General features: G+C 35.0%; 1 protein-coding gene across 5 annotated transcripts in view; it reads right to left on the bottom strand.

Moving 5' to 3' along the window:
* The window catches only part of LOC145972640 (protein son of sevenless-like), a 57,882-nt gene that overhangs the window by 30,198 nt on the left and 8,337 nt on the right, over positions 1-19,347 (bottom strand). Inside the window, exons 1-2 of one of the 5 annotated variants that reach the window (XM_083101385.1) lie at positions 17,179-17,586; positions 16,929-17,094 (exon numbers count right to left, since the gene is read on the bottom strand). The exons of the other annotated variants lie outside the window; for them this stretch is intronic. Of the exons in view, the coding sequence (XP_082957511.1) occupies positions 16,929-17,094; positions 17,179-17,204 (192 nt within the window). The 5' untranslated portion in view covers positions 17,205-17,586. Of the gene's footprint in view, positions 1-16,928; positions 17,095-17,178; positions 17,587-19,347 lie in introns of those variants that run through there. 5 annotated transcript variants of the gene reach the window in all.

The following is a 19,347-nucleotide window of genomic DNA, read 5'->3' as shown; positions in this document are numbered from 1 at the left end:
TTCCAGAGAGAATACCTTTTAATATATTTTATATATATATTTTTTTTTATTGGCGAATCAACATTATTATTATTATCAGTTAGCATATTTATCTTAATATTATTTTTGTGACACGCAGAATCCGCATGTCTTGATAGTGTTGAATTGCACGAATAATTATTATTGCATATACTACAATAATAAAGACTATCGTCAGATGGTACTTTGCGTATCCAAGATTTATATCGATCATCACTAAGCCAAGCTTCTAAAAAATTTCGCTTACGTTTTTTAGTTAATTGATTACACATTTTGGTTATCTATTCTTCTATTCGGAAGTTGAATTTTTTTAAAGGAACATGGTACTTTTTATTACAGATTCGAATTGTACATAAAAAAATAAAAAACTTTTGTATCCAACGTTTTTTCTGAAACGTATTTTCTTTTTTTAAAATATGTTTTAAATTTTTTTTAACGCATTTAATGCATTCTTTCAAGCGTCAGAAACGAGAATCCATTTATTGCAGCCAAAATCTAAAAACTTTCTTTTCCAAATCTGTCGAAATTTTATAAAACAGTGCTGGGATTTACTTGCAACTTTCGGCCAGATTTCTTAGCTTACGCCTACTGTTCCCCTCTTACCGCTCGCGCCTTAGCGACCGCGCCACCGAACGCTCGTAACTAAGGAGCGCTCAGGAACGTGCGCGTCACAAATGTAATGTGGCAATCTATCTAAGTTCTCTTTATTGTTTATTAATAATAAAAATAATTATTCTATTATTAATTACGTATATGTTCTGTAACAATTTAAAATATTTGTGTTTTGAAACGTAATTACAATAAAGAGAACTTAGATAGATAGATTGCCACATTACATTTGTGACGCGCACGTTCCTGAGCGCTCCTTAGTTACGAGTGGCGCGAGCGGTAAGAGGGGAACAGTAGGCGTAAACTAAGAAATCTGGCCGAAAGTTGCAAGTAAATCCCAGCACTGTTATAAAAGAAGAATATTAAAAACCATTTTCTTCAAATATTATATTCTCATTAAAAGAAAATCAAAAACCTAATAATGAAATTATTTTGGGATCAGAATGTGAGGAATATCTGAACGAATTAACGTTGAAAGATCACATAAACATAGTTAAAATTGTTCGAGAGAACTGTTTAACATTTTATGTGACTCCTGCAGAAGAAATTTGTATAAGGTTACCTATAAATAATGAATTTTTATTAAAGTTACAAGTTTTTCAACCACCTGTAAGTTTATTCGATAATAATAGACAAACATCATTTGATGATGTTTCTCTCGTAGCTAAAACTTTCGGCGGTTTTGATGAAGATGCTTTAAAAAAAGAATGGATTGCATTAGCATCAGACCTAACAGTGGAAGAAAAACAAAATTTTTCTAAATTAAATTTTGACAATATGTGGAAAGCAATTTTACGTCGGCACACGAATAATGTTCCTAAATATTCCAATTTAACGAATATTATAAATACTATTTGAACGCTTCCGAATTCTAATGCCGATCCTGAGAGAATGTTTTCTCTTTTGAACAATTTAAAAACGAAAACACGTAATAGCTTTTCAACGGTTTCTGTTAATGCCATTTGTGTGTTTAAGTCCGCATTAAAAACTACAGGAGAAACAGCTTTAAATATGCTCATTAATGAAGAGCATTTATCTCTTGTGTCGGCAGATAAATTATATGCCGCTAATAAAAACAATTTAAAAGTCCATGCGGATGCTGACGTATAGCAGGCCCTTCCTGCGATAAATAATTTTAAAATAAATTTTTATATACATCACTTAAAAAATAAGTGTGTAAAGATATATATATATATATATATATATATATATATATATATATATATATATGTATGTAAGGAAATGTGTAAATAATATTTTTACCTTTTATCAATTAGAAAAATTGATTATATTTTATTATTTTATTATAATTTTATTTTTTATTTTTATTTATTATTTATCATTATTTTATTATTTTATTTTTATTTTATTTTTATTATTATTCATTTATTAAATTTTTTACATTTCCTTTTTAACGGAAGAGACCACCACCTTCTCGCGGTTTCCGTTGAGCAACAAGATGTACGTCATACATTAATTGTATTTTGTTATTATTACACAAAATAATAATAACAAAATACAATTCTATTAAAATAAATTTAAATATTATTTTATTACAATTATTTTTTTAAAGAAATTTTTTTTAATAAAAAAGCGTACATATTGGCCAAGAGTGGAAAAATTTAGATAAAAATTGAGATAAAAATATGTTAGATAAAAATTTAGATAAAAATATGTAAAATTTGTTTTTGTATATGTTATATTCTCTTTTTTAAACAACATATAAACTTTTATAAAAAAAAAATCAATAGGAAAATATTATGTGTGATAATAAGTATCGCTGCGATACTTGCAACGATGCAACTTGCATCGCCAACTCGCCAGCTCGAGATTTCGAGGATCACATAGCTATTGTATTCAGAGAGATAGGTAAGATACAATAGACCTCTCAGGAGAGAAGGGGACAGAAGCTAATCTATCCGTCTTCCTCTGTAAACCGAAGATAACCGAACGTCGAGCGTACACGGATGAGAGCTCATGCCTTAGTGCGCGAAAGTGGTGGGGATACAAATCGTGCCGCCGCTGGACGCAGCGCATGCAATCTGGTAGCCTTGTAGCCGGGTAAGCACGGCCAATCTGCCCCCGCAGGTATAGGGCTGAAATTTTTTCTGTAAGTTACTATCGATGGAACTTACAATTCCCTAAAATATTAGCCTCGAAACTGCACGTAATTTGCAATTAACAATTACATATTTTTTTTTCGAAACAACTATGTGTTTTCTTTACACCAATTAATTCCTCTCATTATTTTGTACAAAAAAGTATTAAGGTAAGATAATCGAAAAATGAATATTTTACAAGAAATTTTATGGTTTATGTATTAAGAAATGATTTCAAGCCTCATAACTCGAAAAATACTTAATAAAAACTAACTTAATTATAGTGTTTTGGAAAACTCTCGACTTCAGCTATAAGAAATAATATATATGTAATAAAAAGTAGGGGTTGCCATTTAAGATTTTTATGGTGACTTTGACCGCGCTTTTCAAGGTCATCCCAAGATCAAATAAATACCATTAGCTAATAGATTTTTTTAAGCAATTTTTTTGTTTGAACCATTTTTTCAAAAAAATAATATTTTCTGAGATATTTAGCCGTTCCGGAACTTTTACGCTCCCCTGTATATCTTGCTTTATTTTTTTAACAACCATCTACCCCTTAGATCAATTTATAAAAAAATCTATGTTGTACATTGCTATCTAAAGATATTTAAAAAAAATCGAATAGGTGTTACAGCAGTCTATGATATCGAAAAAAAATTGTGAAAATCTAAAATATTTTTTTTTTCAATGTAATTATTATTCAACATTCATCTCAATTTTTTCATGAATGTGACTTAATAGTATCTAAAACATATTTTTTTTTATAATGATCCATCAAATCTTTATGAGAAAAAAAATATTAAAAATTTATTTAATTTATTTAACTATCGTCTACCCCTTTGATCGATTTATAGAAAATATATGATGTAGATTAATGCTCAAAAATATTACAAAAGTAAAATGGTAAGTGTACCAAGCGCCTATGATGTCGAAAAAAAATTTTGAAAGTTGAAATATTTTTTTTTCCAATGTTGTTATTCTCGAATTTAGACCCCAATTTTTTTTTTAATGCGGCGCAATTATCCCCAAATTACATATTTTTTTCAAAACGATTCATTGAATCGTTTAGGAGAAAAAAATTAATTTCAAACAAAAAAAATTATTTTTTACTCTTAAGCACGTGCAGTTTCGAGGCTAATATTTTAGGGAATTGTAAGTTTCATCGATAGTAACTTACAGAACAAATTTCAGCCCTATACCTGCAGGGGCAGATTGGCCGTGCTTACCCGGCTACGGCCTTTATCATTTAGATTTACAAGTCTCTTTCTAATTATTTTAGAAGACTAAGAAAAATATTTTCATGATGAAAAAATCTTCCCTAATAATCACCGAGATATAGCTTAGAGAAAATTTTTAGAAGTTTCTAGAAACGTTTATAGAAGTTTCTCGGTATTTTTTCTTTGATTATTGTAAAATATTTTGTTTGAACACGCATTTATGCTCACTTCTGTGCATATTATTTCCCCCCCTCTTTTTTAGATTTTTTTAGGGGGGAGAAGCAGTAATATAAGCGCGAGGACAAACTGCGTATTCATTCGAATTCCGTCGTTAACAGAAGTTAAGCCTCGAGCGAAGAAGAAAAATTCTACGCAAATACGCTATCGTTGTTGTGACTTTATTTTTTACATAGTATACTCGAAAGTTAATAGTAATGGCTGGAACGACGGAAATAGCTAGTTTTGTGAAATCCGCACACGTTTGCGATATTAAGGGGGGAAGACCCTCCAGACAACAGGTTTTTCAATAATTTTTTACAAAAAACTGAGAGTATTTATTACATTGAATGAAATTACATATTGACATTGATGTTCAAATGTATACACACAAATTTTTTTATAAGAAAAAAAAACAAAATGGCGGCGCTACAGCTGCTCAAACTTGGCTCCTTCAATTTGCGCTGTGGAATGCCCAGCCCCTTGTAGTCAACTGAAATCAATCAATCAAAAGTTTTTCATTAAAATAAGTTATTTCGCTTTGTATGTACCTATTTTTAACGAAAAAAAAAAATTAAAATTTGAACACAAAAAGAAAAAAATTACACTTTTTTTTTATAAACAAATTGTTAAAAACAATATTTTTAGTAATAATTATTACTAAAAATATTGTTTTTAACAATTTAATTTTTTTCTTTTTGTGTTCAAATTTTCATTTTTTTTTTTTCGTTAAAAATAGGTACATACAAAGCGAAATAACTTATTTTAATGAAAAACTTTTGATTGGTTGATTTCAGTTGACTACAAGGGGCTGGGCATTCCACAGCGCAAATTGAAGGAGCCAAGTTTGAGCAGCTGTAGCGTCGCCATTTTGTTTTTTTTTCTTATAAAAAAATTTGTGTGTATTTGAACATCAATGTCAATATGTAATTTCATTCAATGTAATAAATACTCTCAGTTTTTTGTAAAAAATTATTGAAAAACCTGTTGTCTGGAGGGTCTTCCCCCCTTAAGGAGCCGGGAAATGGAGACAGTAAAATCGGCAACGATGGAAGAAACCGATATTTGTTGCTATCAACAACATATGGACTTAATTCATTCTTCACTAAGAAGATACAAGTGGGATTGCAATCGACGAAGGAAGACTGCTTCGTTCCAATTGTTAAATTAACGAGCAATAATGCTGATGGGATTTGTCTCGACTCCGATACGTGGCAGCAATTTCAAGCCTGCATGGATCATATGAGGCAGTATTTGAACGAGGAAAAAAAAGAACCGGATTAAATCCGATTATTATTAACAATATTACCATCAACTTTACCAGCGCTTATGGCGCGAGGGCTATTCTAGTGGCATACAAGAAAATCACCGAATATTCCGCGACTAATGTCGAGAAGGAAGAACAACCTCCGTTGAAGAAACGAAAAACTTATAACACCGCTATCGTGATGCAGAAAGTTACTTTCCTCGGCTTGGAAAATATTATAAAATGCGTAGATACGCATTTGTCGCAATTATTTAATATCGTTGATACTGTCAATACATGTGCTAACTATATAATAAACGAAATAGAATTAAAACTTCCCTCATCGTATATAGATTGTGAAATTATAAAACTCACAATTAAAGGAAATTATGAAGAAATCGAAAAGTGTCCGAACTCAAATTAATAATTTAACATTTTTAGATGTATATTTCAGCATTGTATTTGTAGAGATACTTTCGCTTAAATTTAATGAAATTTCTCGTACGATTTTACAGAAACGAAAATTTTATGAAAACCAATAAATAAATGTACATCGATAAAATGTAATAATAAATATCAAGTTTTTCTTAAAGAAATTCACAGAGTACTTTTTACTACGTTTTCAATATATTTCCCAATATCTCCTTCTGTCCTTTACTGCGAGCATGCAGCAACACGTCATGTATTATTATTAGCATTAAATGAGTATTTTTTTCTCATAAAGAAACAAATAATTTTAAAAATTTATTCTACTTGTGTAATAGCTACAGTCGACGCAAAATAAAAATCTTTGACAAATGAAATAATTACAAATTTTTTTATTACGCTTAATTTTTAAGAAATCATATGCGTATATCAATAGTTAATTAAGGTAATTAGAAAAATGCTTGGCGTCAGTTGCTTTCTCGAAAAACAAAATAAGAAATCTAATAGATTATTCGCGCTACGATGAAAAATATAATTACAATACGGTATGACTACAAGAAATTTCAAACTTCTACATTTTTTTCGAACTTCTCCGAGCGGCGATAAAGGTTTGTTTGGTTTTCCTTTTTCGAGTGGGGAGCAAAATATATAAAATGGACAACCTTTAACCGAATATAAGCATTTTCGAGATTTTCTTCGCCCGAAGAAACTTGTACGATTTCGGTCGCGTGTTATTCCTTTGAGGAAAAATGGCGTGTAATAAGAATTTGATATCGAGATATATAAAGTTGGTAGCGAATTTATCTCCAAAGATAAATTCCGTGAGCTACATTTCCAAATTAACGGAAACGAATGAACATAATTATAGTGTATTTTCAAGTTTCGTGTGTGCCTGCTCCGATACAATGCTTGGAGTTTTGTATAAATTGGGGCATTTCGGCGCCGACGCGAAATTGTTAAATCTCGCCGGCGAAATAATTAGTGCACGAAGAGCCTTGAGAGAAAATGAGAAATATGAAGAAGAGGAAGATGTAGGTGGACATGTAACCTACCTACTCCAAAACTACAGCAGGATCCAGTCGACGGGTAATTATTTTACATATTTTATTTATTTTTACTTTCGATCAAAAAAATACGAAAAATCGCGATTATAAAGTTAAATATTTAATTACTAATTAATCACAGGAAACAATAATCCCACGAGAACAGCGATGGTGCGACCTTCGCGTAGACGCCGCGCTGAGGAAGAACCCGAGGCAGGTCCTTCATGTAAGTTTGCACGTAATAAAAACACGTGCTAATTTTTCTCAGATAGATTGTTCGGTAGTAATAAAAATAATAATTAATACAAATAAAAAATATTCTACATTTCAGGAAGACCGCGATTACTCGAGGAAAATCCGGCGATTCCCGTTGTCGTTCTTGACGACGATGACGACGACGACGATAGCGAGGAAAACATGGACGATGACGCTGCCGACATCACATACGCAGTCAGCAGCCCCGATAGCGAAGTGTTCTCGCCACGTAAGATAATGATGTAAAATATATACTAAAACGAAAATCCGAATTTAAAAGTATTTTTAAAACTTTTTAAATTTTGTTTCTATAATATTAAATATTCAAATCTTAAAATATTATTAGAATTTCTGCGAGAGATGGAGGAGCGCGAGAGAGTGGAGATTAATGAAGAAGAGCCAGAGGAAAGCGGGGAAGAAGAAGAAGAAGTGCAGGAAGAGGAAGAAGTGATAATGGTAGAAGAAGAAGGAGAAGAAGAAGAAGAAGAGACAGAGAGAGAGGAAGAAAAGGGGTATGAAGAAGAAGAGGAAAATGTATACGCTCCCTCCAGAGAAGGTAACTTTATTAATTTATTTCTCGGTATATTTTTATGCTCGAATTTAATCTAACAAATTCTTAATTTTTCTTTAGAAACTCGTCGCAGGGGGATTAGCTATTCCCCGGAATATTAGTAACGGAATAAAAAACAACGAATAGTGCTAAAAAGGTAAGTTATTTCGTTGTATTAACATTCATAGTACGGATTACATTCAAGTATAAAAATATTAAAATAGTAAAAATAATAAAAATAGTATTTTATAATTTATACGGTTTTTTATTTTTAACAGTGCAATACGGAGGTGGTGTTGACGGCGAACAAAATTCAGCGCTCTCCCGCAGCAATGAGGAAGAAGAAGAAGAAGCGGTGGAGGAGGAGACTGAGGGCGAGGTAGCCGAGTTACCCCGCTCGGAAAATATTTCATCCGAGACTGAGGAGGGTGAAGAGGACGCGGAGGAGGAGGAGCATGAGTACCAGCAGCAACAACAACATCAACAACAGCAACAACAGCAGCAACAACTTCACCATCAGTACGGAAATAATAATTTTAATTTTGTATATTTAATATCGGAAAATGCGCGCCAATTTAGAAGATTCCGGGTAATCGGCAGAGAAGCGAGTTTTACGATACGACCATTGACTGAAGGCGTCGATATATATCACTCGTTAGAAAACGCGTTTCGCGAAATTCACGCGTATGCGTTAAATTCATGCGAACCGGGCGATTACGTAGGATTATCGTTTGATTCGCCGAATTTATCGCGTGGTCCTGCGGGGATATCTTTTCGTCCGGCTCGCGATTTGAGTTATGAGGATATTTGGAGACTTGTGAGTTCGTTAGCACAGAGCGCCGGTGGTCTCGATATCGCCGACCAATTTAACATACGGGTTTATAATGTCTCGATGCCTTCAGGTCGCGGTCGCGTCGCGTTAACACGCGGGGATGTCGCGAAACGTTCGATAGTCGAAATTAATAATTCGGATAACCTGTGCTTCCCTTGAGCCCTCGTAGTAGCTCAAACTTATAGCGAGCGCGGTAATATCCGTACAGGCGAGCTGCATGAGAAATGGAACGCGATAAGATATCCGCATTCTTCGTTACAACGCGAATGTGCATTGCAATTAACGAAAAATGCCGGTGTCGTAATACCGGAAGAGGGTTGTGGAATTCGCGAAATCGAACGTTTCCAACGTTATTTCGCCGCAGACAATATCGCGATTGTTGTGTATAATTTTAATACTTTCGGTCGTGGCGAAAAACCGTTGTATGACGGAACCGAAATACTCACTTCTCTCGGACGCGAGTCCTCACGGCGATTAAATATCGCGTATTGCGAGGATTCGCAACATTATAATCCTATTTTAAATTTAAAAGCCGCCGCTGGTACTCGCGATTATTGTGTAGCGTGTAATGTAGGCTTTCGAAATGATAGGCCTAATAGTCACCGGTGTTTAAATAAATGCCCGCGATGTTTATCCGTACCGCCGTGCGATTCCACTTACGCCGAAATAAAATGCGACGCGTGCAATCGGTTATTTTACGGTGTAGGGTGTTTCGAGCGTCATCGTAGCGACAAATCGTACGACGGTAGAACATGCGTTAATGTTTGTAGCACCGTGCGATTTTGCGACAGTTGCGGTCGTATCGTTAAATCGAATTTAAAACACGAATGCGGCGTTTCTTATTGCAAATTATGCCGTTCACAACAACCGCGCAATCATATGTGTTATATGCAACCTCTTCGACAACGTGTCGATATTTCCTCTGCCGGGCCATCTTCATCGGCGATGGTACCGGATAAGGTAAATATATCTAGCACGAGAGAAGAAGAAGCACGGAACATATGTGATAACGCGGAAAAGAACGAACGTGCATATGAACACGGAAAGGGACGTGTGGCTTTCGTATTTTACGATTTCGAAACGCGGCAGAACGAGACGGTCGAAGGAACGGGAAATATAAAAAAACATATTCCGACGCTATGCATCGCGCAACAGATTTGTGAAGCATGCGTGGGGGAAAATAACATGTCCGTGTGGTGTCGTTGGTGCGGAGTGCGAGAGTTCGTATTTCAACGCGATCCGGTTAAACAGTTTGTAGATTTCGTTACGCGTCCGGTAAAATATTTTAAACACATAATTTGTATAGCGCATAATGCGAAAGCGTTCGACGCGCAATTTATTTTGAAATATATCGTGGAAAATTGTAGGGATATTGAACCGAAAGTAATTTTAAACGGCACAAAAATTATTCTTTTAACCGCGGGACATACAAAATTCATCGATAGCGTTAATTATATGCCGATGCGCTTATCCGAATTACCTAAGGCTTTCGGGCTAAAGGATACTGAGGATAAGGGCATTTTTCCGCATTTATTTAATACTATCGAAAATCAAACGTACGTCGGACCGTTACCCGATGTACAATATTATTCTCCGGATAACATGAAATCGCAAGAGCGCGAACGCTTTCTCACATGGCATACCGAAATGAGGGAAAAAGATACCGTGTTCGACTTCCAACGCGAGATAGTGCGCTATTGTCGTAACGATGTTGATATTCTTCGACGAGCGTGCGTAGCGTTTAGAAAAATTTTCCTAGATCGCGGAAATGTATGCCCGTTCGAGGAATGTACAACTATTGCTTCGACCTGCATGACGGTTTTCCAGGAAAACTTTTTGCAAGCCGATACAATAGGCATTATTCCTACGGGGGGATACAGATGCGCGAGCAATCATTCGCGTAAAGCCTTACAATGGCTGATATGGATGGAGCGCGAACTCGACCGTCGTATAAATCACGCGGGGCGTGCGCGGGAATATCGCACGATCGAGGGTACGCTCGTCGATGCTTATTTCGAAACGTCTGTTGCGGGAAGGACGCAGCGTCACGTGTTGCAATTTCACGGTTGCTTTTGGCACGGATGTCCAACTTGTTTCCCTGTAAATCGCGATAAAGCGCTTTCGTCGGGGGAGGATCGCGGAGATACATTAAATTCGCGATATGAACGAACTCTCGCAGTTTCATGGCGCCTTCGTCAACGGGGATACATAGTGTCGGAAAAGTGGGAGTGCGCCTTCGACCAAGAAATGCGCGACAATCGCGTAATGTATTATTTTCTCGCGAACCATCCGATGGGAGAAACACCACCGCTCGATCCTCGCGACGCGTTTTTCGGTGGGCGTACGGGAAATATCGCAACTCAATACGAAGTCACAGGTACGGAGAAAATACGCTACGTCGACGTATGCTCTTTATACCCGTTTGTATTGAAGACGGGCGCTTTTCCGATCGGTCATCCGGAAATTTACGTCGGCGATGAATGTAGCGCGTTAGTCGGAAGGTCACCGAATTATAATTTCGACTCGCTCGAAGGCCTCATACGCTGTAGAGTACTTCCTCCTCGTGATTTATTTCACCCCGTACTTCCGCATCGCGTACGAAGAAAATTACTCTTCGCGTTATGTCGTAGTTTGCGAAACATTTTCTCAGACACCGTGCACACATAATGATAGCGAGCGTGAATTCGAGGGTACCTGGGTAACCTGCGAATTACGCAAAGTCGTCGAAAAAGGTTATCTCGTAACGTCGGTAAGCGAAATTTGGCAATATAAAGTTAGCCTATACGATCGTACGTCGCGCCAAGGTGGATTGTTCGCCGAATATATTAATACATTTTTACAGCTTAAACAGGAAGCCAGTGGTTGGCCGGGCGAATGCGGGGAAAACGACGATGAGGCAAAAGAGCGATACTTGAGGGAATATGAAAAAACTGAGGGTATCGTTCTTGATAAGCGAAACATCGCGCGGAATCCTGGTTTACGCTCGGTTGCGAAACTGTGCTTAAATTCATTCTGGGGAAAATTCGGCCAACGATCCAATTTGCCGACTACGGAAATCGTAAAAACGCAACAGCGTTTCGCGACATTATTAGCAAGCGTCGAATACGAGATAACCGATATATTACCCGTGAATGACGAGGTGATGTATGTTTCGTGGCGACTGCGACAAGAGGCTCTCGTTCCCTCGCCGATAACAAACGTCGTGATAGCTGCGTATACGACAGCTCTAGCGCGTTTAAAATTGTATGAGTACCTAGAACGTTTAGATCGTCGTGTACTATATTATGATACAGATTCGTGTATTTTTATAAGCACAGGTGATTTGAATGAATACGTGCCGCCCACGGGAAATTTTCTAGGCGACATGACGGACGAACTCGAAAGCTACGGGCGTGGTAGCTATATAGAGGCGTTCGTGTCCGGGGGCCCGAAATTTTACGCATACATCGTGCGAACACCGGAGGGTAATACTCACGAAACTTGTAAAGTTAAGGGTATTACTCTCAATTACGAGAACTCGCGGCGAATTAATTTTAATGCTATAAAAAAGTTACTATTAGCGAGAGAAAAAGAAACACAAGAAAACGAAGAAGAAAATAGTGAAACTTCGATAAATCTACGCTTTAATGCAATTCGACGTACGGCGTTTCACGAAATTGTTACGCGAAATGAAACAAAAATATGCGTGCCGGTATTAGTAAAGCGTAGATTTATCAATAACAAATATTCGCTACCATATGGATATGCGAGGGTATAACAGTATTCTTATTTCTTGTGTGTCTTTTTCTTTTTTTTTTTTTAAAAAGTCGTGCATTTTCTGATTTTATTTTGAAAAATAGAATTATAAATATTGTAAGTAGCATAAGAAAAATGTAAAATTTATAACAATATAAATATAATTCTTCTTTGTATATATTTTTGTATAATAATAATAAGCAAAATATTTTATAAAAAATGTCTGGTTTTGAAAAAAATATTAATAAATGTGAAAATTTTTTATCTTAATTCATGTTTAATACTTTTAGCTTTTCCCTTCTTCCTTTATAACAGCTCCCCTCGCGTTCAATCATCCGCATGTTCATCTTTTTAATTTTCCATTATCAGAATCCTCTGTAGTGCAATGTAGTCTAATTATAATTATTGTCCCGTGCTGAGACTTTGTCTTTTTCGATAAAGCGCGTCATGTACCGTTCGAGCGGAGAGGCTTATTTCGATATTCCATAGTGGGCCCCGAGACAGAGTGGGGAGGTAAGGATTGTTTGCTCGAGACATATATACCGGTTACCCCGTAAGTCGGTAGGTGGGGGGTTCGTTCTGCCAAGACGTAGCGAGACTAAGGGCTAGGTAACGGGAATTTGAGTTGTTGGAGGGTCCCTATACAGGTGGACCTGAGATGGAATGGGAGGAGGATTGCTTCTTCGAGTCTAGTACCGTGGAGGTAGGGAAATAAAAATTTGATAAATCCCCGACATAGGTGGCGCCGACCAATCACAGCTCTGGACCACTATGGTGCAAGCCAATCAAACGCTGGGTCACTATGGTGCAAGCCAATCAAACGCTGGGCCACTATGGTGCAAGCCAATCAAAATCGAGACTTCGGGAGGTGGGGTATTGTTTCCACCAATCAGAACGCCTCCCTCCACTTCACCCGGCCACGCCCACGGCGCCAGGGGCCGAGTGGTGGGGGTTTGTTTTGACGCACCATAATGGCCCATATCTACTAGTATATAACAATGCGTATAGTAATTCTTCTTTCTCAGAAAGAAAAGAATCGAATATTTCTATTATTTGCAAATGTTGTGTACCCCCAACATTTGTCTAAGGCGGGGGGTGTTACGTCCGATAGACGTAGTGATTCTTTTCTTTCTTTGAAGTTATACAAAAACTATACGATAACCATGTGCGCGGGTAATTCTCGGCGATATCCAAATCAAGGAAACGAAAAATAATAAATGAGCTTAGACTACGCGGATAGCATGTCATTATAAATAGAAAAATTCCACTAAAATAAAGAACTGTAATAAAATTGAACTCGCATATGTTTACAGTTGGGACGTCCGTTAGAACCATTGGAACTCTAGTAACAAAGCGATCCTTCTTAAGAATCGCATCAACTATAAACATATGTATATCTAACCCTTGCAGCGGATATCTGAGACCGAGAAACTCGAAGCAAAAAATAAACAAGAAAAGCTAGAACTAAGGATGGTCAGTCGTTGGAACTTAGAAATTTTAAACAAAATCGGAACCAGAGCCGCAATAAAAATTTTATAGCGCTCCACACGTGGAGCTATGAAAACAGAAACTCTTCAGGGCTGCAGAATCTTAAGCGGGCAATCAAAAAGAAAGGGGAAACTAAACAATTCGCCTGGCCACCCTTAAGCGCTAGCCGAAACGCGAAAAGACTCTCGCAAGTCATAAAATCTGTCCGCTAAGCTCCCACTCTCTGCTGGGTAGAGCCAAACATTGGAACCAAAGGGCCAGCCTATTACAATCTTAGAACCGCCTTTCCCTCCAAAATCAGCCTCCTTGTTCTTAAGAAGGGGGCAACCGAAATTATCTCATTCGCCCAAAAAGGATTCCCAATATCCAGAAAAGAGGAGCAGTAATAACTTAAAAATGCAAGCGCAAGGCGCGACGCGCGCTATTAACACTCCACTTGATAGTTCAGTACGCTAATTCTTCCAACGAGCAGCAGTGCAATTGACAGTTCAGTTCACAGTTCCAGTCAAGATTCAGTCATTCAATTTTAAAATTATATAGCCTCGGGGATCCTCTTTTCTTGCATTATGCAATTGAGTTATTAATCTGTCTTATCACAGTGAAAATGATTTTGTTAACATTTAATTGTGCATCGTGTGAATTTTTTTATGAACATTTCCATTACCCAACTCTTCATGTTATAAGCCTCAGACCTCAGCTATTGCAATTTTATCAACACACTCATTTTTGTGATCCCAACGAGTTGTGAGTAAAATTGAGTAATTTTTATTTTCTCCCTTTCCCATATCTTACTATCTCATATTTTAAAACCTATGTCTGACAAATAATTTCAAACGGTTTAATAACCATTAAATTTTTTTTTTCTACTTACTATCAATCAATCAATCCTTGTCTCACTTCTTCCTAATCATCTTCCTCATCATTCCCTGTTCGTCTAGAATCTCCTCAAGGCGATTCACGAACGATTTCTCGTTCGTCTAGAATCTCCACAAGGCGATTCACGAACGATTCCCTGTTCATCTAGAATCTCCTCAAGGCGATTCACGAACGATTTCTCGTTCGTCTAGAGTCTCCACAAGGCGATTCACGAACGATTCCCTGTTCATCTAGAATCTCCTCAAGGCGATTCACGAACGATTTCTCGTTCGTCTAGAATCTCCACAAGGCGATTCATGAACGATTCCTTGTTCATCTAGAATCTCCTCAAGGCGATTCACGAACGATTTCTCGTTCGTCTAGAATCTCCACAAGGCGATTCACGAACGATTCCCCGTTCGCCTGGAATCTCCGCAAGGCGATTCGCGAACATTTCCTTATTTCTCTTTATTAGCTCTTTCTGATTTATTTACCGAGAATTTATATTGTTTTCTATCTTTATATCTCGTTTCAGCCCTTCTTTATATATATCTTTTCATTTCTACTTTTTCTTTACTCCCTTTCGTTTTCTTTTAATTTCCCATCCTTATATTATTATTTTTATTATTATCTTTTGAATTATCATTACTTTTGGGAGAAACCGTTGAAATAGATGAATAATTTTCGAACTTAGACTTGGCGAATCACTTATCTTAATTTTATTATTGTATTTTAATTTAGACCTGTGTTTCAGCGAATTTAGAAAATTTTAATTCTAACTATAACACATATGCGCAAGCGACGAATTCTATACTTCCCTTAATGAGTAAGCGTTATTCATATTTTTATTTATTACACATTCACTTTTTATTTTGTTTCATTTCTTATATTATATTAATTATATGTATATTGTATTAACCAGTCAGAATTTAATTCTTAACGTAAATTCTTCCCTGTATATTCTGACTGATGACCTCCGAATGATTGTAACACCCGCGAGAATATATACATACACACACATACATACTCACGCATACCTACAACTGCTAAGATGTATTTTTCTTTCTTTATTTTTTTTATAATATACAGGGTGGGCCATTTTAATCTATGCACCCAAATTTCTTTGTACCTAAGACAGATACGGAAAAATGATTCAGACAAAAGTTTTATGGTTTCGAGGGGGCCATAAGATGGTATCATTGGTTTGACCTTGAAGAGTTATTTGAAGGTCACATGAAGGTCACCTTTAATTTCTTAAATGGAACCTACTATTTGTCATTGCATATTCTTGTAGCTTATCTCGAGAGCTTTCCAAAACACTATAATTAAGTACTTTTTTGTTAAGTACTTTTTGAGTTATGAGGCTTGAAATAATTTCTTAATTTTACATAAACCGTAAAATATCTTGTAAAATATTCATTTTTCGATTATCTTACCTTAATACTTTTATGTACAAAATAATGAGAGGAATCAATTGGTGTAAAGAAAACACATAGTTGTTTTTAAGAAAAAATATGGAATTGTTAATTGCAAATTACATATTTTTTCTTAAAAACAACTATGTGTTTTCTTTACACCAATTGATTCCTCTCATTATTTTGTACATAAAAGTATTAAGGTAAGATAATCGAAAAATGAATATTTTACAAGATATTTTACGGTTTATGTAAAATTAAGAAATTATTTCAATCCTCATAACTCAAAAAGTACTTAACGAAAAGGTACTTAATTATAGTGTTTTGGAAAGCTCTCGAGATAAGCTACAAGAATATACAATGACAAATAGTAGGTTCCATTTAAGAAATTAAAGGTGACCTTCATGTGACCTTCAAATAACTCTTCAAGGTCAAACCAATGATACCATCTTATGGCCCCCTCGAAACCAAACAACTTTTGTCTGAAACATTTTTCTCTCCCGGGCTTGGTTTTCGAGTTATTCTCCATTAAAGGTTAAAATGGTCCACCCTGTATATTACTATAAAAATTATAATTAATCAAATTTGATTGATTACTTGACTCTTAGTTAAAATAAAGTTATTAAGTTTGAAAAATGCGTTTTTGGAAATATAATTTTATTATATACATATATATATATTTTCTTTAATTTGATGTTAAGTAAGTTTTGCTATAAGACAAATTTTTAAATTTTCAAATTTTATAGGAGAAAGAGAATTTCAAAATATATGATATTTTCGAGAAATCTAATTACATTTTTATACAGTATATTCAAAATCTTGGAGGCACGAGTTCGAATATTCTGTGAAAGTCCGTTCCGTAAAATTACCGAAAAACTTTATCAGCGAAATGTAAGCTAGTTGCAAAGAAATATCGCGTACCACATCACGCCAAACGTGTTCGATCTCAGCAGAATGATGAGTCATTTCAGGTTGTATTTTCTCTGTCGAATCTTTTGTAGTAGATTGCATGAGAACGTCTTGCAGATCATAATACCAGGAAGCCATGATCGCAGGCAAATGTCGTTCTACTCGATGAGATATCGTTCTACGATTACGAATTGTTTTCGTCATGAACAATATTGTACGTCTTTTTGTCTTTTACAACAATTGAAATATATATATATATTACATATTGATCTTAATCTCACATGGCATATTTTCATAAATTCACATACATCACACACAAGATATACTTGTGCGTAACCTATATCTTTTTAATCCAGAAGAACCATTTAATGTTGGCACGTCTTCAAGATATCACAGCTACACTAAAGATATTTATTTGATCACCGATGTGAAAACAGAAATAAAAGAAATCAATGTTTTAAGAATTTAAATTAGTTTATTCGAAATTTCAATTCCGAACTCGCGATTGAATATGCTCGAAATTCCACGGCTAGTTATTTTGTTGTAAGAGAACTTGGCGAGTGTTCTGTTCGAGTTAAAGCTTAGCGTACGTATTCCCGATGAAATTTAATCACATGCAATGATCTGTGAGTCACCAATCAAAGACGATCCACAATCAGTACCAATCAGTTTCTATCCTCTGATTCCGACCTATTAGGAGGCGAGTAATTCCAACCATAAGTTTGAATGATACATAAAGTAAAATAAAAAATACTAAAGAAAAGAATTAAAGCTTTTATTGCTTGAGTGGTACGTCTCGTTTTTTGAGAACACACACACAAAGTTAAAATAATAATAAATTTCATTATGATATGTTATTTCGAACCTACAGAATGAGTCGTAAATCGTAATAGAGAAGAAGGTTCTCAATCTCATATATACAGGGTGGCTCATTTTAATCCATCCAGTCGAATATCTCGAAAACCAAGCCCGGGAGAGAAAAATGTTTCAGACAAAAGTTGTTTGGTTTCGAGAGGGCCATAAGATGGTACCATTGGATTGACCTTGAAGAGTCATTTGAAGGTCACGTAAAGGTTACTTCAATTTTTTTAAACGGAACACCCTATATATTTTTGCACATTCTTGTAGCTCATCTCGAGAGCTTTCCAAAACACTATAATTAAGTACCTTTTCGTTAAGTACTTTTTGAGTTATGAAGCTTAAAATAATTTCTTAATTTTACATAAACCGTAAAATATCTTGTAAAATATTCATTTTTCGATTATCTTACCTTAATACTTTTATGTACAAAATAATGAGAGGAATCAATTGGTGTAAAGAAAACACATAGTTGTTTTTAAAAAAAAATATGGAATTGTTAATTGCAAATTACATATTTTTTCTTCAAAACAACTATGTGTTTTCTTTACACTAATTGATTCCTCTTATTATTTTGTACGTAAAAGTATTAAGGTAGGATAATCGAAAAATGAATATTTTACAAGATATTTTACGGTTTATGTAAAATTAAGAAATTATTTCAAGCCTCATAACTCAAAAAGTACTTAACGAAAAGGTACTTAATTATAGTGTTTTGGAAAGCTCTCGAGATAAGCTACAAGAATATACAATGACAAATAGTAGGTTCCATTTAAGAAATTGAAGGTGACCTTCATGTGACATTCAAATAACTCTTTTAGGTCAAACCAATGGTACCATCTTATGGCCTCCTCGAAACCAAACAACTTTTGTCTGAAACATTTTTCTCTCCCGGGCTTGGTTTTCGAGATATTCGACTGGATGGATTAAAATGGGCCAATCTGTATATATATATATATATATATATATATATATATATATATATATATGATACATATATATATATATATATGAGACATAACTCCTGAAATAACCATTTTCGCACCTATGTCCATATAACATTTTTTTATCCTTCAGGTGTGAGGAATATCTTCTTAAATTTTTGACATACCTTTTTAGAACACCCTGTATATATATATATATATATATATATATATATATATATATATATATATACATACAGGGTGTGACTCAAAGTCACATTAAAACCAAATGTAAATAAGCCTAATTAAACGACTGTCGTCTACAATAATTAATCCTAAATTTTTCCTTGTGTAAGTAATACAGCTAACAGTATTTTTAACATAACTCCTGAAATAACCATTTTCGCACCTATGTCCATATAATATTTTTTTTCCTTCAGGTGTGAGGAATATCTTCTTAAATTTTTGACATACCTTTTTAGAACACCCTGTATATATATATATATATATATATATATATATATATATATGTATATATATATGTATACATACAGGGTGTGACTCAAAGTCACATGAAAACCAAATGTAAATAAGCCTAATTAAACGACTGTCGTCTACAATAATTAATCCTAAATTTTTCCTTGTGTAAG

This window comes from Camponotus vicinus, unplaced genomic scaffold, assembly GCF_025532165.1.
Source record: "Camponotus vicinus isolate PSW18456_S1 unplaced genomic scaffold, iyCamVici1.0 SCAF_6, whole genome shotgun sequence".
In the NCBI taxonomy this organism is placed as follows: domain Eukaryota; kingdom Metazoa; phylum Arthropoda; class Insecta; order Hymenoptera; family Formicidae; genus Camponotus; species Camponotus vicinus.
The sequence above is the reverse complement of the archived record's forward strand: the minus strand, read 5'-3'. Positions and strand labels throughout refer to the sequence as shown.